The sequence below is a fragment of the Scleropages formosus genome, chromosome 13, assembly GCF_900964775.1.
Source record: "Scleropages formosus chromosome 13, fSclFor1.1, whole genome shotgun sequence".
NCBI classification, from domain to species: domain Eukaryota; kingdom Metazoa; phylum Chordata; class Actinopteri; order Osteoglossiformes; family Osteoglossidae; genus Scleropages; species Scleropages formosus.
In genome coordinates, this window is record NC_041818.1 from 648,222 (window position 1) to 672,000 (window position 23,779).

Sequence of the window (23,779 nt, forward strand, 5' to 3'; positions counted from 1 at the left end):
TGTGCATATTAATGTGCGCAGGACTTGTATCTTGAGCATCCCTGATCCCTGCAGAAATGCGTGCCTGTGAGAGACTAGCGGGCACCCCACCCTGTTTGTGTGGGAGGCACTTTTTTTTTTTTTGGCTCACATGCATGTTAGCAGTTCGCTAGACGATGGCGATGCTTGGATTACTTTTCAAGCAGTTGCAGTTGAGCCTTGGATAGATGGCCTGAATACTCGCATGGTTGCAGGAACGCCTGGAATTTTGGAACACGTAATTGTGGTTGACTCAGGAAACCTATTCTGTGGAGAACAAAAACTCCAGTGGTGTTTTGCTGCAGCTGTCTTCAAGATGTGCAATCAAACTGTCAAAGCACAATAATCCATTGTACCCTGTTAGAAATGCATAGACATTTTCATAAGGACTGGATAAGCCATTATTTTATGTTGAGCAGTTTTGGTAGAGATACTCCAGCTCTCATCAGCTGTGTTGTTTGTAAACACCACAGGAGTGAACATGGAGAAACACATGGAGATTTTGCACACAAATACTCCCTGGGTCAGAAAGCAATAAGTAAAACAAAACATGGTGCTTTGCTGAAAGGCCAGCAGATTTAACACACCAGGTGTTTTGTGGAGGTGGACAGAAGCTTTCTTTAATTTCATGCTGAGATTGTGCAAGGAATGTATTGACTCCTGGAAACCATGTGCTCATCTTGTTTCCAAGGTGAGGGAGGATATTGAAGTGCTGTAACACAGCTTTCTATCTTGGGCTGTGGGAGTTAACCCACACAAACATGCAAGGAACATGCAAATACTAACGTCAGCAAGCCAGGGTCGAACCGCGGCCCGCAGGGCTCCTTGCTGCTCTACCATGCAGGTGTGGGATGAAGGTGCTCCAAACAAGGTCTTATATTGAAAGATGCAGGAAATGTGTAACACGAGGAAGCACTGCCAAGTAAACATCGTTTCGCTGGCTGTGTGGCTCGGTGTCTTTGGACATGTTCCTAACAGTGTCAGTGAGCAGCAGGCATGAAGGGCAGTGATTCTGACTGCTGTCAGCCCAGCCCACTCCCATTGCCATTCCCAAAGGGCACCTCGCAATTAAGTTTTTGAAAAGAGAGGGGGGAGGAAAAGAAAATGGTAAGCAAAATTCAAAGCGTATTGCCAAAAGCTGGGTTAGATCTGCTCGGGAAAAGGCTTTGGTGTATTTACCTTTTTAGTGGTCTTCCATCATGCCCAAAGCACATCGATATAAATGCAGACTCGACTGAACTGACTGAACTCTCCCTCATTTTTGCCAAGCAGAACATCCTTGGTTTCTTTGCTCATTTCTCTTCCCACCCCCCGAGTTGAGTATTAGGTAGTTGATTGTAGTTAAAGGGTTCCTTTTATTATGACACCATTGCAAGTGTTTGAATCATTCAGCCTATATAACATATGATGTCACAAGTCAGTGGAAAATATTGCAGTTCTGAAATTACTTCTACTGTCCAGTAGTTTGATAAATCTCCTCTCTTGTATGACGGGATATAATTCATGAACAATCGGGGGGAACGGCAGTCATTAGCAATCAGTGACCCCCAACCACTCAGTTTTGTTGCACTTCATTTATTTGTTGTTGCTCAGCAAGGCCAGGGTAGGCATTAGAATTACGTTCACGGATGGAAAAGGGCAATAAGATTCAATTACTTTCACTTCCCCCCTTTTTTCAATCAATCTTCTTATAATCTTGTTTAAATGCATAATTAAAACAAATTACATAATGCACAATGCAGCATGAGGAAGATTTAATGTCCCTTAGGCTTTAGGAATATTTAAGAGCCTTATAAAACACAAACCTGTCACCAACAAGCTGTCAGGCGGTGTTTTCCAGACCTGGTCCTTGATCTCTTGCTGTGGAAATTTCTTACTTTTTTGATTGGCTTTGCTGGCAGGCGGATGAGATACGGTTCTTCGCTCTGCTCTAATTATATAGGCCCGTGGAGACAAGCAGAGCTGCACCTCTGTCTCCTTTCCTGGCCTAAAGAGGAACAAGGCCCAACAGCTGTGGTCCACCAGGCACTGCTACCAAATTCTGGTGCCGCACCAGTTGACCTGGTGCTGAAAGGGAGGGATCACTTGAGCACTTTTAATATTAAAATGACAGATGAGGTCTTGTACTGTTCAATATATATATTTTTTTTTATCGTTCAATATGAAAACGTTACCAAAGATGTTCCGTTAAAACAAATTTGCATATTGAACCATAAAGACAATTTTTTTACACTTGGAGCAATAAATGTTATATGGATTAATTTCAGTAATTCAACTTAAAAACTTGCACTTCAGTTTGTAGTTTGCCACAATTCAGCAAGTGTTAAATATAATGCAAACATGCTTGATCCAACATAGCTGGATGTGTGATTTCATATATATCTCTATATATACTGTGTGTGTGTGTGTGTGTGTGTGTGTGTGTGTGTGTATATACACACACAGTATATGATTAATACAAGAAGAGCAAGTATGAGCTTCGCAAAGCCATTGCCAGCGCGAAATGGGAATACAGCAGGAAGGTGGAATCAGAGTTTAACTGCACTTAAGATGCATGTAGGCTGTGGCAGGGAATCCAAACATTAACAGATTATAAACCACAGATGCGGACATTGACAGGTGCCGCTCTGTCTCTCCCTGACGAACTGAACGCGTCTTATGGCCGCTTCGAGTTCGAGAACAAAGACCCCCCCAGTGCGGATCCCCACTGTGCTGCATGATAACTCTAGTCTGACCGTCTCTGTAGTACAAGTGAGAAACTTTTAGCCGTGTCAACATCCGCAAAGCTGCTGGTCCGGATGAAATTTCAGGGCGAGTTTTAAAAACATGCAGTGAACTGGCTGCTGTGTTCACAGACATATTTAACACCTCCTTTAAAAGTTCAACTGTACCCACCTGTTTCAAAAACAAGTGGTAGGGAACAAACTAGGTTTGCTTGAGACTTTCATGTTTGCAGCCATGTCTCCTTTCAATGTAATGCATAAATTGTACTTTTGCTGAGATGTATGTCGCTTTGGATAAAATTGTCTGCTAAATGAATAAATGTAAATGTAAAAACACCACTATTATCCCCATTTCTAAGAAAAACAAAGTGAGCTGCCTTAATGACTATCGCCCAGTGGCACTGACCCCCGTTGTAATGAAATGCTTTGAGAGGCTGGTGCTGGGACATATTAAGGACACCATCCCAGACACTCCGGACCCACTGCAGTTTGCCTACCGCCACAACAGATCCACTGAAGACGCAATATCACACACACTTCACACCATTCTGTTTCACCTGGATAATAAAAACTGCTATGCAAGGCTGCTCTTTGTGGACTGTAGCTCAGCATTTAACACTGTCATCCCAACCAAGCTGATCCACAAACTACTAGGGCTGGGACTGAGTGCCACATTGTGCAGTTGGATCCTGGATTTCCTCATCAATAGACCCCAGCGTGTGCGGATTGGCAGTAATACCTCCTCCCTCACTGACCCTCATGACTGTGTGGCCAGGCACAGCTCCAACACCATCATAAAGTTTGCTGACGATACCACCATTGTGGGTCTGATCACCAACAACGATGAGATGGCCTACAGAGAGGAGATGAGGCTTCTGGAAGAGTGGTGCCAGGACAACAACCTGTTTCTCAATGTCAGTAAAACTAAGGAGCTGGTGATGGACTTCAGGAAACAGGATACGGCTCATGCACCCATATATGTAGGAAGGGACATTGTAGAGAGGGTCAACAGCTTCAGATTCCTAGGGGTCATCCTCACTGCCGAACTCACGTGGACTGAGCACACAGCATCAACCATCAAAAATGCCCATCAATGTCGCCACTTCCTCAGGCGTCTGAAGAAAGCCCGGATGTCCACTACAGTCCTCACCACTTTCTCCAGGTGTGCTGTGGAGTCCGTCCTCACAGGGTGTATTACATCCTGGGGTGGCAGCTGCTCCATACAGGACAAGAAAACCGTACAGAGGGTAGAAATCATCGACACACAGCTACCAACAGTCAAGGACACCTACACTACATGCTGCCTCAGAAAGATGATGCGCATCGTGAGAGATCATAGTCACCCCGCATGGGCACTTTTCTCTTCTCTGCCATCTGCAAAGCGGCTCAGGTCTATTTGAACCCGTACTGCTAGGTACAGAAACAGCTTTTTCCCCACTGCTGTAAGAGTATACAACACTAACCAATGTGCCACCTTTAGTAACTAGAGTTGGACTGCTCCTCCCAAGCACATTGGTAAATTACCTGCCACTTTAAGCATTCTTATTCTTTTGTGAGTTCTGTGGCTGTCAGCTGGTGGTATTATTACTGTTACCATTATTTATTGCTGTTGCACTACTCACTGTCATTGTTTTGTTTGTGCAGTATTTCTGTTGTCTTTGTCCATAGTCTGGTGAGAAGCATTCGGGAAGAATTTCGTGATACTTGTACGTGGTACTTGTACCTATGACAAGAAACTTGAACTAATACAATCCTCAGCTAAATCTGCACAAAGCAAGAGCAATGGGGTTGAGAATGTTGAACACTTCTTCACCCACTGTGTTGACCACCTTAAACTATTTTTGTGTGTTCTGTTTGCTGAAGCAAAGTTTAATGGAGACTTGGCGCCATGTGGACAATTCTTGTGGAATGTTTATTCAGAGTATTAAGTATTGCCTGTCAGACACTTAATTTTCCATTTGTGGCATAATTATTGCTTATTTTAAGAAGAGGTGCCATAAAATGCTTCTTTGAAAAAGGTAGGTATACCTGAATGTGGTGACTGGATAAGAGCATGGCTCTTGATAGCCGAGTTAACTAAAGATGATCTTAGAGTTTGATGTAAATTTACTGCCATGCCTGAAGAGAGACTCCATCCTGAAGATGGGCTGTTGCTGTCTCTCTGATATGTGGTCTTCCTTTCAAATGCAGCCAGAAAAATTTGTGGTATGTTTAAACGATTGCCGAAGAAGGATCTTGCTTCTGTCTGAAAGACACTGAATGACGTTTCTCCCCTTCCCTCTTTCCCCGTTTCAGCATGAGCCTGCCTTGGTGCTCTGTTCTCATTTTCTGTGTCTGTCTGTCTGTCATGTGTGGGTTGCTACCGTAGTGGAAACAGCAGAGGTTGGCGTACACTCATTGTTGCATCGTTCCTAAACCTGTGCTGCATATACCTACATGTGCAGTGGCTTTTATTTTTTGTCTGCTTTCCTCCTCCTCCAGAAGCAGTAAATGGCTTGTTTGTGAGGCAGCAGTAGTGTTATGGGTTTGCTCTTCCACTGCCCACCTGGGCATCCTCTGGAAAAAGACCCATTTATAGCAGTGAAGTACACATGTGCCAATAGGTACACTTTGGGTTATATGCTGTACATTGTAATGTCTTGGTGTCCTCTTAACTTATAATGAATTAAAAATAGTCTTGTGACAGAATACTTCCATAATTATCAGATGAACTGAGCAGGCTGTGTTTTTTTTAAAAGCTGTACCATTCCTGTCTTGTGTGCATTTTTCTCCACGAACTAAACTGTGTGATGCTATAAAACATGTTCTCAGTGCACTGTTCATCTTGGTTTATGACATTGTCTCTAGACTGGCAAATGGCATCATTCAATCACAAGACATCGTAGTTCACGTCTACATGTTTGTTCACATGTGGGCGTGAGTTGCACTGTCTTGTGATTGAGGTGTCTGCTATGAAATGATGCAACACTTGAGTGTTCAAAAAAGACCTTTCAGAGAAGCCGTAAGTTTATTATAGGTAACACCCAAAACTGACCAGCAGGGGTATGTAGCAAATCTGTTGGGATCCTGTTGTTTGGCTGTTCTTGACCATCCCTGTATGCCTTTATGAAAATTTGGCAGTGTAAAGACGAAAGTTCACATCTCCTCATGGGCTTTTGTGCCAAAAAGTTTCTTTTTATATTTCAAAATAAATGGTCCCTTGAGACTTAACACTGTTACATTAATGAACTAATAAATGAGTAAATGATGACTGATGTGGAAACTACTTTAGCAACTATCTTGCCTCTCCATAAATGTTGTTTCGGCCCCAAAAAATTCACAAAATGTACAATTGCAACTAGTGGGTCAAGTAGTCGGTATGGCCATCACAACCTGTTGGTAAATCCACATGCCTTGACAAATAAGTGTAGGTGCTAAAGTTGCCTGATAATGTGCTAACGTGGGAAAGTTTACGTTCAATGGCAGCGTGGTGGTGTACCAGTTTTGAACTGCGGTCACTCACTTCATAGAGAAGGCTACAGTCCACCTGATACAGCTCAACTTGAGTATCTTGTGTCATTTGTGTGGCTGTGCAACCTGTCCAGAGAGAACATATGCTATGTTCAAGTGGCTGTCCTGTCTGCTGCTCGAGGCCAGCTGCCCCTTGATGTTAGCCACAATTCCTTAGCCACTTTTCCTCTGTGGCGCTGCTTTTAGCACAAACCGTATGGGAGTGCCTGGCGACTGGGAGATGCTCACAAACCGAACTTGTCTGAGAACAAGCTTTTACTCCCGCTTCCTGGTCTACATTTTTTGTGTTCTACAAATGCTGCTGTCTGAATGTAGTAATCCTTTGCCTTTGAGCAGTCCAATGTGTATTTCAACTGAAATCTCCACCCCACATGATGTACATAAGGTATAGCACATGCACAGTGTCTTCCCCCAAGTACTGAAATATTCTCACAACAGTCTTCGGCACTAAACTAGAGGGACTGAGTTTTAGTCAAGTGAAAACTTGGAGAGGTGATCAAATGAAAGACTTGTTCCTAATTTTGTGATGAATGCCGAGGAGGTTTACTTTTATTCATTTGGCAGATGCTTTTCTCAAAAACTGACATACATTTCATAGAAAATACAATGTGTGCATTATCTTAGAAAGAGACACAGCTGTGGATGTGTGATTAAGTACAGTTAGTTTCCTTCACCGTATGCACCGACGTTCATCACACAAGTAGCTGCATAAAACTTTACCAGAATATCGCCGATTCCTAATCACCTTCCTCCTATTTTTTTTCTCTTTTTTTTTTGAGATGCATATAAACATTTATGCCGCGTTGTAGGAGTGGCTCTGTAAAGCGCTGATCCGAGCATGATCATGTATACTTTACGGGCATGAACATTTATACCTTACGTGAACTTAAGAGATCATGGGTGAAGTGAGTCTGGAAGAGATGACTTTGAGATGGCCAGGTAACTGCCATATACCTTGTGCTATGATTCTGAACACTTTTTAACCTGTTTACATAGCAAGTATCTTAACTGGAACATTTTAGGGTGATTTCTTCATGGCTGCTACACTGATGCCAGAAGGTGATTTGATATGGCAATGTTCAGGTTACAAGTCCATATTCTTTACAGTGGTGCTGCTTGACAGTGTGATGTTGATTTGTGTGCTCACACTGGCAAAGTTTTGAAAGGCCTTGTAGATATGTCAGAACACAAAGGGAACAGGTTTCATATGATCAACATTTGAGGGAGGGTCCTAGACAGTTTTTCTTCTCATGAAAACATTGGATTGGTGATGTACATTCCTCCCCAACACAGAAAATGTACAAGAAGTTACGGAAAGTGTAGAATGGGTCATATGATGGCCTTTCTGTTCTTTGCATGGCGTGGAGAGGTGGTGAGGATGGTGTCTTTCAAAATCTCAGCAGAGGATACCTTGAATGATGCTAAATTTGTTTTGATCAAATACACACGTGGTGCTAGCTAGTTCGCATGCGGGCCAAATATCGGTGGCCTGCTTTCAAAAACTCCAACATTGGATTATGTGAAATGCACAAGAAAGAAATGTGACAGGATCTTGTTTGCTTAGATGTCTTACTGTGCGGAGGCCTAGACCCGTGTAGAAATGTGTGACAGATGTATAGCTTTCACCATGGCCCTGACCTACAGCAGAGAATTACTGTGTACACTTTCATCAGAATCCAGTGGCAAAAAGATTCTGACAAAGCCCTTATGTAAATAAAAGAAAATCAGATGTCCCTAAGATTTAATCGAAAAAATAATCCCTATTTGTTTGGTTCAAGTCAGTGTTGCTGAAGAATTGGGTAATACTCAGCAAGGTTTTAGGCCATTGTTACATGTGCCTCGGTTGTGTTTGTTTTTTGAAATGACAGGAATGAGAATTGTTGAAATGCTCCTGTTGAAGTTTAATCACTATTTTGGGGGGGGGGGTGGTCAGCAGGTCGCATAGTGGTCAGAGCTGCTATCTTACGTTGCAGGTTTGAAATCCACCTCCTGCTGTGCTGTGCCTGAGAAAGGTACTTTTCCTTAATGGCTCGAGTAAAAATTACCCAGCTCTATAAAAGTATATTCGGAATAGTTAATATGTGAAGGTTTTGGTTGTGTGTGCCTAAATTCTTACGTTCTATCTTAAAATGCCCGTTTATAATGTAACCCTGTTTTATTACTAGAAATTGAGTGTAGAGGGAACAGTTGCATTATGATAGGATTTACTATGTGACATGTTTTTAATGCAGGGATTTGGAAGGATTTTAACCCTGGTATTTTCAACACTATTACTTTAGGCCTCTAATCTTGTAAGGGTGGCCTTGGGAATTTACATTGTCCTATTACTAAAGTGTCTTGTAATTACATTTAATAAATATTCAGAGGAAAAGAATAAATTGGTTGCAAACAGATAATTGAGGTTGTGGGGAGAGTAATTGCCACAGAGCTCAAATGTGAGGAGAAATATCAAAAAGCAAGTATTTCAGTTAGGTTCAGATGAAACACTAGTAGTGCTGCACACTATTTAAAGGGCGGGGGGTCAAGGATCCCAAATGAGCTGCTTTCTGTTCCTCACAATCCTTTGTTGGGTTCTGCTAATATACCCAAACAGTTGGTTAAAGCATGTAGCTGTTCACTTGTTCCCGTTAACATAATAATAAAAAAAGGAAACGTCATGTGTGAAAGTTCGGCCCTGTGCAGTTGTATTTACATGTTCCCAAAAAAATGGCTTAACTGGCATTCTGTTTAGCAGCTGGTGTGGAATGGAGTGACTGGCTTACACTGCTTACGAACTCTCTCAAATCCACCCCCCCCCCCCCCCACTGCATCAGCTTTAGTTAATGCCATTACACTGTGGCCATCCAAAACCATTTACATGTCTGCTGCTCTTGTCTGCAATTAATGAAATGTTTATCTGCTGGATCCTTTCCCTGTTTGAGAGGACAAAGGCCACTCATCCTTCGAGTTTGTAAGCAACACCAAAGGCGTGATGAATATATAGCGGAGAAGCAAAGAAAAGCTCTCCTCATCTACGAAGTGGGCACCAGACACAATTGTTTGAAACCTCAGCGCTCTTGCAGGCTGTCAGCTGCTGTAATTATGTGATCTGGAGTAATGCTAAAGAATGTGTGTTCCTGTGGAAAAAGTAACATACATATATATAACACACACACACACACACAAAATTTGGTCTTCTAAATTGTATGAAGTCTTTAATATCAGTTGTACACATTATATGATAAAATCTTCCTGGGAAGTAGTGGACTGCATGTTTCTGCACATAAAACTGAAATATCTTCCATTGTGAAAGCTGTCTTCTCCTGGAATGGTTCTGATGAATGTTTCTTCAGGTTTGACTGAACTGCATTTTAGAATATTAAGTTATTTGAAAATTTGGGGTTTATTCTTTCCCAGATCTATATGCAATCACTGCGCTGTATAATAACGTCATACGACATGGGTCCAAATTGTCTTCAGTAGCACTTCTCAGGTCGGTCAAGATTTTTGTGTTCCTCTCCCCCACCTTTGCTGGGAAATGGATTCCCAGCATTTAAATCAGTATGTTAAATCTTTTGGTTGAGTACTCTAGACTTTTTGCACTTCCAGCTTAACTGGGTGAACACAGTGGTCATTTATGCAGACAGCTAAAAGTACAGGAGTTCTTTCTAGTTGTTGAAAATGGCAGCATAAAGCAAACACCTCACAGCATCATCTTTATTTAGCACGTGACTAAGGCTATTTACTACGGCCCATGAATAGAATGTGAAGAATGTGAATCCTGACTGGAACTATGAATCGATCTTGGCACTGCAGACCTGTATCCTGCTCTTTGGATCCATCAGGGGCTCAGTGTAGGGTAGCTTTAATGTGTTCTGTATTAAATTTGTTTTCAGGGTAAGCAGCTTCTCAATGTATCAGGAGATGATGAAGAATACTACACAAACCAGAATGTCCTTGAACCCTGTAGGCAGCTGGAGAATGCAGCTTGTAGCTGGACTGATACACTATTTGCAGCCAAGAATAAAGGCTTAGAAAAAATGATAGAAACATGCACCTCACCTATCTAAATGGAACTGGGGAGATTTGTTTCCCATCCTTACTTCTACCCCATGCTGCCCATGAGCACCACAGTGAAATCTGAAATTAGTGAAAGATGATTATGTGCAAACAGTGACACTTAATTGTCTATATATATATATATATATATATATATATATATATATATATATATATATATATATATATATATAGAGAGAGAGAGAGAGAGAGACTTTTACAAGTTTGTGCTGTCAAATTTATTGCTACCATGTTTTAGTTGCATCCTGATGTTTCATCCTTGTGAGGTTGGAATGTAGTAGTTTCCATTTCAGGTGAAAGAGGTTTTAAATTTGAAGCCTTAATTATGTGTTGGATTTTCACTTTTAGTAACTGGTGTATTTAACCTGTCTTTTGGTTTTTAATAGAAAAGAAAATTGTCGGAGGTCGATGATCGACTTTGTAGTCGTTTCTTCTGACCTTCGGCCATATGTCTTGGACACTCGGGTGAAGAGAGGGGCTGAGCTGTCAACTGATCACCACCTGGTGGTGAGTTGGATTCGATGGCGGGGGAAAAAGCTGGACAGACCTGGCAGGCCCAAACGCATAGTGAGGGTCTGTTGGGAACGTTTGGCGGAGGCCCCTGTCAGAGAGGTCTTCAAGTCCCACCTCCGACAGAGCTTCAACCAGGTCCCGAGGGAGGCGGAGGACATTGAGTCTGAATGGACTATGTTCCATGCCTCCATTGTCGGGGCGGCGGTTCGGAGCTGCGGCCATAAGGTCTCCGGCGCCTGTCGCGGCGGCAATCCCCGAACACTGTGGTGGACACCGGAGGTAAGGGATGCCGTCAAGCTGAAGAAGGAGTTCTATTGGGCCTGGCTGGCTCATGGGACTCCTGAAGCAGCTGACAGGTACCGACGGGCCAAATGGAGCGCGGCTCTGGCAGTCGCCGCGGCAAAAACTCGGGCTTGGGAGGAGTTCGGCGAGGCCATGGAGGAAGACTTTCGGTCGGCCTCAAAGAGATTCTGGCAAACCGTCCGGCGACTCAGAGGGGGGAAGCGGTGTTCCACGAACACTGTTTACAGTGGAAGTGGTGCGCTGCTGACCTCAGCTGAGGATGTTCTCGGGCGGTGGAAGGAGTACTTTGAGGATCTCTTCAATCCCTCCGACATGCCTTCCGTAGAGGAAGCTGAGGCTGGGGACCTGGAGGGGGACTCGTCCATTACCCTGGCTGAAGTTGCTGAAGTAGTCAAAAAACTCCTCGGTGGCAAGGCTCCGGGGGTGGATGAGATCCGCCCCGAGTTTCTCAAGTCTCTGGATGTTGTGGGGCTGTCTTGGCTGACACGCCTCTGCAGCATCGCGTGGAGTTCGGGAACGGTGCCTCTGGACTGGCAGACCGGGGTGGTGGTCCCTCTTTTTAAGAAGGGGGACCGGAGATTGTGTTCCAACTATAGGGGCTCACACTCCTTAGCCTCCCTGGGAAAGTCTATGCCAGGGTACTGGAAAGGAGAATCCGACCGATAGTCGAACCTCGGATTCAGGAGGAGCAATGCGGTTTTCGCCCTGGCCGTGGAACACTGGACCAGCTCTATACCCTCACTAGGGTGCTGGAGGGTTCGTGGGAGTTTGCCCAACCAGTCCACATGTGTTTTGTGGACCTGGAGAAGGCATTCGACCGTGTCCCTCGTGGCATCCTGTGGGGGGTACTTCGGGATTATGGGGTTCAGGGCTCGTTGCTATGGGCTTTTCATTCCCTGTATAACCGGAGCAGGAGCTTGGTTCGCATTAACGGCAGTAAGTCAGACCTGTTCCCGGTGCATGTTGGACTCCGCCAGGGCTGCCCTTTGTCACCGATTCTGTTCATTATCTTTATGGACAGAATTTCTAGGCGCAGTCAGGGAACGGAGGGTGTCTGTTTTGGTGGCCGCAAGATCTCGTCTCTGCTTTTTGCGGACGATGTGGTCCTGTTGGCTTCATCAGGTCAAGACTTGCAGCGTGCACTGGAGAGGTTTGCAGCCGAGTGCGAAGCGGCGGGGATGAGAATCAGCACCTCCAAATCCGAGGCCATGGTTCTCAGTCGGAAAAAGGTGGATTGCCCCCTCCGGGTTAGGGGGGAGTTGCTCCCTCAAGTGGAGGAGTTTAAGTATCTCGGGGTCTTGTTCACGAGTGAGGGAAAAATGGAGCGGCAGGTTGACAGACGGACGGTGCGGCGTCCGCAGTAATGCGGTCATTGTACCGGTCTGTTGTGGTGAAGAGGGAGCTGAGTCGTAAGGCGAAGCTCTCAATTTACCGGTCGATCTACGTTCCTACCCTCACCTATGGTCATGAACTCTGGATCATGACCGAAAGAATGAGATCGCGGATACAAGCGGCAGAAATGGGTTTCCTCCGCAGAGTGGCTGGGCGCACCCTTAGGGATAGGGTGAGGAGCTCAGTCACCCGGGAGGACCTCGGAGTAGAGCCGCTGCTCCTCCGCATCGAGAGGAGCCAGTTGAGGTGGCTCGGGCATCTGTTCCGGATGCCTCCTGGACGCCTGCCTGGGGAGGTGTTCCGGGCTTGTCCCACTGGGAGGCCTCGGGGCAGACCCAGGACACGTTGGAGAGACTATGTCTCCCGGCTGGCCTGGGAACGCCTTGGGGTTTCCCCAGAGGAACTGGAGGAGGTGTGCGGGGAGAGGGAAGTCTGGAGGACTCTGCTCGGACTGCTGCCCCTGCGACCCGGCCCCGGATAAAAGCGGAGGAAGATGGATGGATGGATAGAAAAGAAAATTGGGTATATTATAAATGTTGGCATTAGAGGTTGTGCAGCATTTACGTTATGGATGCATAGTTCTTGTTTTTGCACATGTCCTATGTGGCTTATGAAGTCAGTGCTGATTTAAAGCCTTTAGCTGAAGCTATCCTTTGAAACAGTGCAATTGAATGATGAGCTCAGAGCCTCGTCTGGAGAAATGTCTAATGCTGAATACTGATTTGCAACCCAGATTAGATGCATCAAGGGTTTCTGCCAATACATTAGCATAATTGAAGATGCTCAGTTAAAAGATACCTTTTATTAGTGTGAGCTTTAAAAGCCTCTGCCTTGTGTCACAGTCTGTGCCAGGGTTTGTTCAGTTTTGTCGCACACAGCTAATAACCTCTTCTGCATGTCTTTGTCTCCTTGTATTTTCCACCTGTTTCACGCTTTCCCATGAGCTTTAAGTCCATACAGTGTGAAACCCCAGTTTATGACTGATGGTCCCAGTTGTAATACTTTGCGAGGTGATGGCAATGGAAGCAAACTGAACACCAAGGTTTCCAAGACAGTCAAGCCCTATACTAAGTGTTTACGGACCCTTCTAGCTTTTATCACTCATCGTTTATTGGCTAGGTCTGCTTATTAAGCCATTTCATTGTGGCACGATAGTGAATGCTCATACAGTGGTGTGCCTCGAATTAAACTGAGTCACAAACACGTTTGCCAATCCGCTTGTGCTGTGAATTGCCTTTTTACAGCAAAGATGCCAACCTGTATTCAATTGTTGTATGCTGCTGCATTGAATTAAGCATGACCAAAGTGTTGCGCAACGAAATAAAATGGTACATTTTAAAGGGGAAAGTGCTTCGGACCTCGATATGGGGTCCCTGTTAAAAACGTTGATTTACAAATTGTTGAAGTACAAAAACAGTGGGTGGGACACTTGAACGGGCAACTTTTAGGTTACAAGGCTATATCTGGTATCTTTATCTTGTAAGACTTAGCTTCAAAATGACACACAACTCGTAGCAACCAAAAGTGCATCTCACAACACAGAAGCAGGTGGAGATGCAGATGGACAAACTGACTGTGCTTCTACAATTGCCTAATATCTGCTTTTGCTGACGCGCCTGCATGTAGAAATACAAAATGATGGGTGGTTGCGAGTGACATTGTGTTACAAATTTACGGAGCACGTATGAGATGAGCAGAGAAGTGGGCAGTGGGCCCAAGGCCTTTGAATGTTGGAAGTAATGGAGCAGTTTGAGCAGTTTGAAGGCACAGAGGGAACTCATTCTACCTTGTGAGATCCAAAAAAGATGACTTTTGATTTTGGACCTCACGAGAGTGGATCTGTAGCGGAACAGATTCAGAGATGACTTGTCAGGTGGACCACTCTTCATGGCCGCACACGGATGTGAACTTCATTGACATTGACTGCACATGTGCAACTGGGGGATCGTAATGTTAAATGCTTTGAGTCTCCTGAACTGAGAATCACAACTTCAGCTTTTGAAAGGGTTCCCACTAGTTTCAACAAATGTTTGCGGAGTCTGAATAAATGGCTCAGTTCCACCTGTGAACTAGTGTCACCTGCAGCCTTGTCAAAAAGCCATTGTGCTTCTTGCCGATAAGGTGTGAAATTTGTTAGCTGAAAGACTTGAGGGTATGTTTCTAAATGTCTTCCATGCTAATTAAAGATGAGTGTTTTCACTGCTTGTGTTGGAGTAGGCTCTTTACTGTTCCCGTTCAATTTCACACGGAAAAGCTCTGCAAGTACGTAAAGCTCTGTAATGCAGTGCAATTCTGCCTTTGATCTGGATGGTATTTTTGAAGGGGGTATTTTTTCCCCACACAAAATCCCAGGTCCTTTAACAGTTTGGTATTTGCAGATTTAGTTTTGGTCCACTGCTTTTAAACTATTGGTACTGATCCAGAGCAGTCCCCGAGGCCATTTTGTGCTGGTTTGCATGAATGGTTGTGCAGTGGGGAAAAATGGAGTACCCTGCACAGTACAAGTGCACACTGGATCCCTGTGTGTTCAGTGGTCTGTGATAATATCCAGAAAGTTTTGGGAAGCAGCACATTTAAAAGATGCTTTGCTGTACATTGGACATACCTCAACTGTAAGCAATCTTAATTCATGAAATACAGCTGATTTATTCCAAGTGTAGAGTAAATGAAAGAATACCTCCAAGTTTCAAATGGCTTACAGAAATTCTTTAAATGGTTTGTCGACATAAGGTAAGTCAAACCAACCACTCTGACGCTATCAAATTGTGTGGTCAAACATAGATAACCTGGATTTTTACCCACATGTACTGAGTTTACAATGTTCATTTTGCATATCAGAGATGTTCTATTTATAAACATGAGTTGGAACATTTTTCATTTTTACTTTTTATTCTGCTTTCAATAAGCAAGATATTTTTTCATAATGGCACGTGTGTGTGTGTTCTAAGATCCGTTTAAGAAGCAGGTCATTTCAGATATGCACAGTATAGTAGGTGTCTAACTTCCTATGTATTCTAGTTTAAATAACGCAATATTCAGACTTCTGTGTATCCAGTCAAAACATTTTACTGCACTTTTATAAAATTACCTTCAGTGTTTATATAAAGGAACAGTAATTGTTATTCATTGCCAAAGATATTGTACACTTCATTACAATGTGTAGTTAACTTTTAAATGTTGTTGCTGCCTTCAGAGTTTTAAAGTCCTGAAAGTGGCACCAGTGACCTAATCTTAACAAACTTGGCATGACCAAATAGAAATTGTAACCATTTTTATTGAAAAATATATGTTTTAAGGAAAAAATCTCTTCAGTTAAAGCCACATCTTTATCCACTATACAGATATGAAATTGTACATTTTACAATACAAAAGGGGGAGCATTCTTTTGGGATTCATGGGGTGGAAGAAGTGTTTTAATGGGTTTGCGGGCAGTGTGCAGGAGGGTTGCAGTAGGATGTGCTGGTAAAGTGCTTTCATCATTTTCCTAGCAAGAGAGAGGTCGCTATCTTCAGATGGCTGTGACAAGCCAATGTGTCAGTCCCATCTGCTTTTGTGGAATCTCTTATGACAAGGTGGTTATGTCTGGTCTATGTAAATACAGTCCCAAGGTTAGGACTGCTTGCTGAAAGTTAATTCTAACTGATATTTGGCAGAGTTGCTGTACCAACTGTACGTGTAAGAATGTGAACGCGTTTGCTTTATATTTAAAAAGTCTATGCCATTTGACATGTATTTGAAGTGGAACCACAAATGCCAGAAGTAAGTTAAGCATTGACATTACCTGAAAGTACATTACCAGCCAAAATTGCATTGGTTGCACATTGAGATTTCATTTTTTCCTCCTGAATGTAAACTTTGGAAAGGTTTGTACTGGCTATCACACATGTTTGTGGGTTCATTGTAAAAATGTGCATGGGGGCACTGCTGAGGAATGTGATGTTACACTTTACCGTCACATTCAGGTGAAGGGAGTGCAGATAGATGTACAACTCTACAAATTGTATTTATCACATCACAAGCTGCTGCTTTTCGTAGTGAGATGCAGGGTTTTTGCTGAAATGACAAGGAAAAATATTGGATTGCTGCCCCAAAGTCATTACTCTTGTCTGCTGTTAAGCTATTATGACAAGTATGTAAAAATGACAAGTACAGATGTAAGGCTTGTTTCTTGGCCTCTTCTGATTTACACCAATCGGTACTCAAAAAAAAAAAAAAAAAAAAAAAAACTGTCCATTATCTTGGCACATGCAAGGTGTTGGAGGTTTGGGCAAGGTATTGAATACTGGAAACAATGAATTTGAGATTTTAAAAAAATGGCAACGTGGCTTTGTGTAGAACAAATTATTTTACTATGCAAAACTGCTACAGAACCTCTTGAATCTAATGCAGGTACTGTTTTGGCTGTTCAGCCATTTCACTACCTGTCAGTTCCCTTTAGCATGTTATCTTTTTCCCATGATAGCTATTTGTCTTAATAGCTATAGCTGCTGTTTGTCACAGTACTTCTACAAAATGCATTTGGTTTTAAGCACTCTGTGGAATTCCTTTTTTCTACAAAGGAACTGTTGGACTTTTCACAAATCTTCACATATAAAATTAACAAGTCAAAGGTTTCAGACAATTTGGAATATTTTGGAAAAATCTCAAAATTCCAAACCAGCAGTTTAAATCGAATGTCGAGCATAAATATTGTCTTTCGGTTCAGGTCCTTGCCATTCCTGGTCTTTTCCTGTTGACACTTGGTCACCGTTACATTGGCTGCTGAGGTCAATGTTTAGCTCCCCCCCCCCGTTTTAGGGAGGCTGGGCAATTCTTTAGCATTTTCACAACACGATTATTATACTTTAAAGGTACTGCATTATGGTTACATCTGATATTTGAAGCAGGCGAGCTATTCCATTAATATGTCTGTAGCACTGACTCTCTGGTGTCAGCATCCACACTGCCACTTTGCATCCCTTGCCCCGTCACGTGTTGCACATTAACACACTCGTTAATTAAAACGCTTCACGTGGACGGACCAGGCGGAACAGTGCTGGACTAGCAGGATCCAGCCAGAATAGGAGCCATGTCATAATAGGAGACAGCAAGGAGCCCTTAAACTGGCTCATTTATTGTTCAGATGAAGAGCAACAGGGTACTAACTAGCAAGTGGGAATGCAGAGCTGTTCAGTCACATTTCCCGTGCTGTAATAAACTCCCAACAGGTGCTACAGCAGTTTAGAAGGCTGCATTTAAGGCCGGTTTTTGGCAGGCTAGCTTATTTTGCACATTTACTGAAATTGGTGACGTTCAGTTCAGGGCTTTACAACACAGGAAAACAACCAGGAAAGACGGGGGACTGGCTAACATGTTCAAAAAATTTATTTGACAGTATCTCCTCTCGTAAAACAGCAGAACTGTCTTTGCAAGAATATTGAGACCGAGACATTTCTCATGAAAGACTGTTAGAAAAAGACTGTGCAGGACCTTTACTTGTTTACAAGCCTTTGTGTATTCCGTTTTGTAAAGTGTCTGCCTTATGGTCAACACTTAGTATGACATCACCGGTAGACCTGCAGATAGTTTAAGTTCATATGAAATATTATGTCTGAAATAATCTTTCCACACAGAGTGAACCTGGACTACCCCAGCTCCCTGCCCACCCCACCAAGCGAGAAATGACACACTAACATATTCAGCCCTCTGATCTGTGTTAGATCAGTGTTAGGTGTGTGTGTGTGTGTGTGTGTGTGTGTGTGTGTGTGTTTGTTTGTTTTTTTTTTTTTTCCTTTTTTTTCTTCTTCTCCCCCTCTTTCTCTTTCCCCCCTGCACCATTGATGACTCATGCGATTACAGAAGGTCTCCTTTAAGTAGAAGGTAGGAATGTCAGTCCAAGCACTTCTGCTTTATGGAACAGAAAGCAATTTCTTGTAAAATGGATATTTTCAATTGCACTTTTTACTGCTTTAATTGGCTGTCTTGTCTGACAGTCATGAGTATGGTTAGCTTTTTAATGCTTGCATCACAATTTTAATTCTTATGAAATAATTGAGGAAGCAACCTCCCCAGGCTGGTGTGGGTGCGATTGCTGAAATATGTTAGTTTGTGTAGGAGCTGACAGTAAGCTCAACACTGTATTGCAAAGAGTGGGGCACAGTTGTAAGCTGTTCATCAGTATGTTGTACGTGTGTGATTTGAGATTGTCCTCACTAACCATTGGCATTAGTATGCTACCCCACTGTAAGAAGAACTTTAATTATATTTTTAGCACAAGAATCACTGAAGCATATCTGGGGCACATGGACCTTTTCCAAGTGCTGCTCTTTTGTGGTTTAACAAAAGCAGTTGATCTCAGATCCTGAGTGTAAATATTTGTTTTGTTTGGGACTCATTCCCTTTTAAAACTTAATTTCAGGTCTGTCTGCATCAGTGGCAAAACTATCTTAACTGTCACATCTCAGGTCAAGAACAAAAAAATTGTTCCCTCCATTTAGAAGGTTAAAAATGTAATACTATGTGAATGAGAGCTAGCTTTGAATTTATTGTAGGTGTCTTTGTATTAGACCAGGAAAATGGTGCCTTGCTTGTGGAGTGTAGGCCATTTTCTCTTTGGGAACATACTACCTCTGTCCCCAAATAAATGACAACTGCTTTTTATCTTCAGTTGGCTTTGCTGCTTTATATGAACAGTTTTCATCTTACAAAAATAAATTTGTGAATTTTATTTCACTTCTGTTAAATTAATTTGAATATCCCAGAAAGATAGATAAAAGCAAAATGGCCAATACCCTTTAACTCCATTCTGCATCTGCACCCATGTTGTATTCAAAGATGAAATAACATCTTTTTCTCCCTCTAATGCACGCGTGCGTGCGCACACAGAAAAATAACTAACCGACACTATTGTCTGGAATGGCTAAATGGGCAACCATGAACTTCAGGAATAAATAATGGTTCATACTTCACACTCTTTATAAGGCAGCTGCTGGCATTTGCACTGCCCATACCCATTAATAATGACGAGTGCGCCTTCTTCGTGGCTGGGCTCGTATTCATTATAGGGCACCTGGGTGGCCAGGTCTGCCATGGGCTGCCGTGCCTGGGTCCTCATCTGCCTGCGGTTCTGAATTGCTGAGCAATGCCGGATCCGCCTCAGCGTGGGAGGGCAGCACTTTCTGGAAATGTACACCCCAAAAATTATTAGGAAGAAAGAAAACAGCAGAGCCATAGTTCCGATAATGACCCTTTGGGTGAGTACTCTGTTGTCTATGTCTGAGAAGTCCTCTTCGGTGACAGCGGCCCACCCCACTGTCGTCGTTGTCGTGGTTGCAGGGGTGGTGGTGGTTGCAAGCAAAGTCTTGGTTGCTGGGGTGGCAGTGGTGATGGTAGCAACTGTAGTGAAGCTTTCAAAATCCTCTGCATGGAAGTCCTGTGACGCGGTCTGCATAATTCCAAACAGGGACGTGGTCACTTCCTGGGCTGAAGTGACCACAGGAGGTGGGGTACTTAGTGAGAACGGTGCAGAAAAATTTTGACAAAGCTGGAATCCATAAACTGCATCCAGTATTTCCTCACCCTGCGCATACTCTGGACTATGGCACAATATGGGATGTTCCCATCTTCCTTTGAACGTGCTCAGCCATGTAGCCAGTGAGCAAATTCTTTTCGTACATTCCCAAAGGTTGCTGGAGAGCCCAATGGTGCTCAGTGACCGCCACATATCCAGTGTCTGGCTGTGAAGGCTTGTAAGTCTGTTATTATCCAGAAGCAGAATCTTAAGATTGGGAAGAGTGTGAAACACATCAGGCGTTAGCATGCGAATCTCATTCCCAGTGAGGTCCAGCTTTTCCAGTGTTGTCCAGGTCCATTCCATCCCACAGGTTAAGTTGTTGATCTTGTTCCACTGGAGGTATAGAACCTGTAAGGCAATCAGTCTGGGGAAGTGCGCCAGGTTGATCTTGGTCAACTGGTTGTGCTCCAAATGGAGCTCCCGCAGCTTAATGAGGCCTGCAAAGCCGTTTCGGGCCAGGCTTCTCAGCCGATTGTTGCTGAGACCCAAGTACTCCAGGCTGCGACAGTCCCAGAATGCTCTCACAGGTGTGGTGCGTAGAGAATTTGATCGCAGATGCAAGATCTGGAGCTTCCGCAACCCATGGAAGAGCTCTGGCTCTAACGCGGTCATCTGATTGAAGGAGAGGTCCAGGATCTGGAGGTTGATGAGGTGGATGAAGGTGGTGTTGGGCAGCTTGGTGATGCGATTGGAACTCAGGTTGAGGTCCTTGAGCTTGTAGAGCCCCTGAAAAGCATCTTCCTGCACCGTGATTATTTGGTTATGGTCCAAGTGGAGCCACGTTAGCTGGCTGAAGCCGTAAAATTGATCAGTGCTTAGTTCGATGATGCTGTTGTGCCGCAGTGAGAGCCCCAAGGCCCCCCTGTCCACACCGTCCGGGGGGGCCAGGAGCCCCTGTGTGTCGCAGTAAAACTGCAGGTCCTCACAGCGGCATTTCTGAGGGCAGGTCGTGCATGACACAGAGAGTAGGCTCAGCAGCATGCTGATGACAGAGAGAGCTGCTGGTGCTGGTCCCACCAATATCCACCTTGAATGGAAACCTAGGTGGGTTTGAAAACAAAATAAACCGGTGGGAGGGAGATCGTCTCTGCAGAGAACCCTCCCTTAGGGAATATCAACACTGTAACTATGGCTGCTGTTAAATTTAAAATTATCTATATGCTTGTGTGTGTGTACTTGAAAATGTTATGGTCTTATAAGACTGAAGATCCCGCATATCTTGATAGAGCATCCTCACATTGAGGTTTAGATGCAAAAAAGGCTTTTACTGAATCTCTGCCTCCATGGCTAGACGTAATCCATTTGCCAGAGATTCAACAGATACGTGTTTTAAGATGTAGAAGCCTTAAATCCATGGTTCCTACCAAATACATTCTTTAGGGCAGTGAAGCATGTGTACTTTCCCTTTCTAGGAAGCAGCTTTGTCATTGTCCTTGAAATATGTTAATGTGATTTTTTTTTTTTGTTGTTACGCACAAACGGGTTGATTTGTCTTTGAAATTGCAAATACAATTTTAGAATGTACGGGAATCAATGAACATAAGGGAGTCTGGTTTCCCTGTTTGTGTTGCGTTACAGTGCAGCCTGGTAATTTTGGGAAATTTACAATGACTTTGGATGAGCAAAGCGCGCCTGTAATGAATACATGAATGCTGGTTGGAGCCCTTAGTCCACTCGTCTGCACTCATCTGCGCTGCACTGCACTGGGTTCCCTGTTCTGGTCCAGAGCTGGTATATAAAAGAGCTAACTTACCCATTCTTTTCTGCACATCAGAGGCTGCATTCAACTGTCTTTCTCCACTGATTCTTTGAGCGCCCAGACTGAAAGGAAATCCAATAGGAAAAAACCCTTTTGAGAAGAGACAAAAGGAATCGTGATGGCCTCAAATAAAGCAATGCTGACTCCCCGCAGTTTTAACAAAAGAAATTCCATGACCAGAATTTGATCCCTTTCCTTTAAAAAGCACAATCACAGAATAGAGGTTTTCCCTTGAGGCTAAAATCAAAGTTAGCGGTTAGCATCCTTGACAATTCCAATGCACGTTTTCGACATGTTGTCCCTCCTGCGCCAGACGGCAGCGCTGTCAGCTCAATTTGTTAATTGAGGATCACGCAGCTGTCCTTCACGGCTTGGGCTCCATCATCCCCTAACTTGTTGATGCAAGCTGGAGACCCTGCTCGCAGAAGCAGCGTCGCGCAGAATATATGCTCGTGTTCTGCATGGAGGAGAGATGCTGGCCAAAGGGGCGAATAGGGAAGCATTGGAAGGTGTGCTCTGCGTGTTGCAGGCACTGGCTGCTACAGAGTGGTGGCAGACTGGCGTCGATCAATGATGCTGTTTTTCTCTCTCTCTCGCTTGCTCACCCACCTCCTTCCAGTTGCGCGTGTGTGCTCTTGCTATTTTCCTCCCCCCTCCCCCAGTCGCGCATTCTCGATTTTCCCTACTCTTCCTTGGCTGCTTCTTGGCGGCTCGCTCACTCTCTCTCTCCTGGCCCGTATCTCCCTCGCCCCCTCTGCTGCTTGCTCATCTGCTTCGTCTTCCTCTCTTCTCTCTGCTCTCATTTTCTCCTTCCTGTATGCCTGCTTGTTAGCTTACTTTGTGCCCCACTCTCTTGCTCACTCCTACCTCGTTTGATTCCCTCCTCCTCTTCCCCATCCTCAGTTCTGCTCTGCCATTAGAATACTGATAACTTCAACGTATTGCGGCTCGTCGTAAATTAGGTATCTTCTTCTCTTTGCAAAAATGAATTGAGGTCTCCTCAATTAAACAGTTTCAAGCACAAATGGAGAAATATGGATTGTCTTCCATTTTTATTCAGTTTGCTAGACCTTTCTGGTTATTTCTCCCTCGCTCGCTCGGTTGCGCACGCACAAAAATTCAGCAAAGAGGTCTTAAGTGACATCCACTGGAAGAAAAAAAGGAGGCAAGCAGCTGAACATATAACTAGGAAAACTGGTTTGCATAGGTAATGCAGTCGTCATATTTGCAGAATTTGCTATTGATTTGTAATCCTTACTGCTGAGCAGCTTCTAGCTCAGTGGTTAAATAGATGAACCTGCAGCCTCATGGTTGCCACTTTGAGCTCTGCTCCATCCTAGTACACTAGCACTCTCAAGCACGTTACTCATGGGCTGAAATACGTACTATAGGTTGCTTTGGATGAAAGCGCTAAGTATGTGATTAATCCTGAGCACCTGGGAAATGAGTGGATAGATCTGGTACGCACAGTGCAGTGTAGAATGTACACTGTACATTAAGTAAAGTAGATGGCTGGACTGATTAAGTTCTCAAAGGGCTGACGTGGATGGGCATGAGTGCAAGAGAAGCAGTGCCGCTGTTAATCGTATTTTATAGAAATATTGGCCTCTCAACTTAGGAACACAAGAGAGACAGGAAATCTATGTTCAAAATATAATAAAACCCCTGAACAATTTGAAACATGCATAATGAATAACTTATCCAGTGCAGGGTTGCTGTGGACCTCAGCCCGTCGTGGCTTATCGTAAGCTGGATCAAAATTAAAACTTTAAAATGGCCATTAAAAAAAATTTCTGCAAGCACCAGTTGTCTCAGTTGCTGAGCAGTTCATCGCATAAACATGTTGCGTGTTAAGCGTCTGGCCCCTTTCCTCTCATCTAGTTTACATAAGTGAGGCTATGTGAAAGATACAGGTGTAATAAAAATACCTTCAGCATTTTCACTGCCTCC

The 23,779-nt window shown here is 43.7% G+C and overlaps 2 protein-coding genes across 3 annotated transcripts in view; one reads left to right on the forward strand and one right to left on the reverse strand.

Moving 5' to 3' along the window:
- ctnna1 (catenin (cadherin-associated protein), alpha 1) overlaps window positions 1-23,779 on the forward strand; it is a 71,525-nt gene that overhangs the window by 20,643 nt on the left and 27,103 nt on the right. The window lies entirely within an intron of this gene.
- lrrtm2 (leucine rich repeat transmembrane neuronal 2) lies at window positions 19,063-22,244 on the reverse strand. Its single transcript, XM_018745199.1, has 2 exons — window positions 21,824-22,244; window positions 19,063-21,110 (listed from the first exon to the last, which is right to left on the reverse strand). Exons 1-2 carry the CDS (start codon window positions 21,825-21,827, stop codon window positions 19,456-19,458), a joined length of 1,659 nt encoding a protein of 552 aa, XP_018600715.1. The 5' UTR covers window positions 21,828-22,244; the 3' UTR covers window positions 19,063-19,455.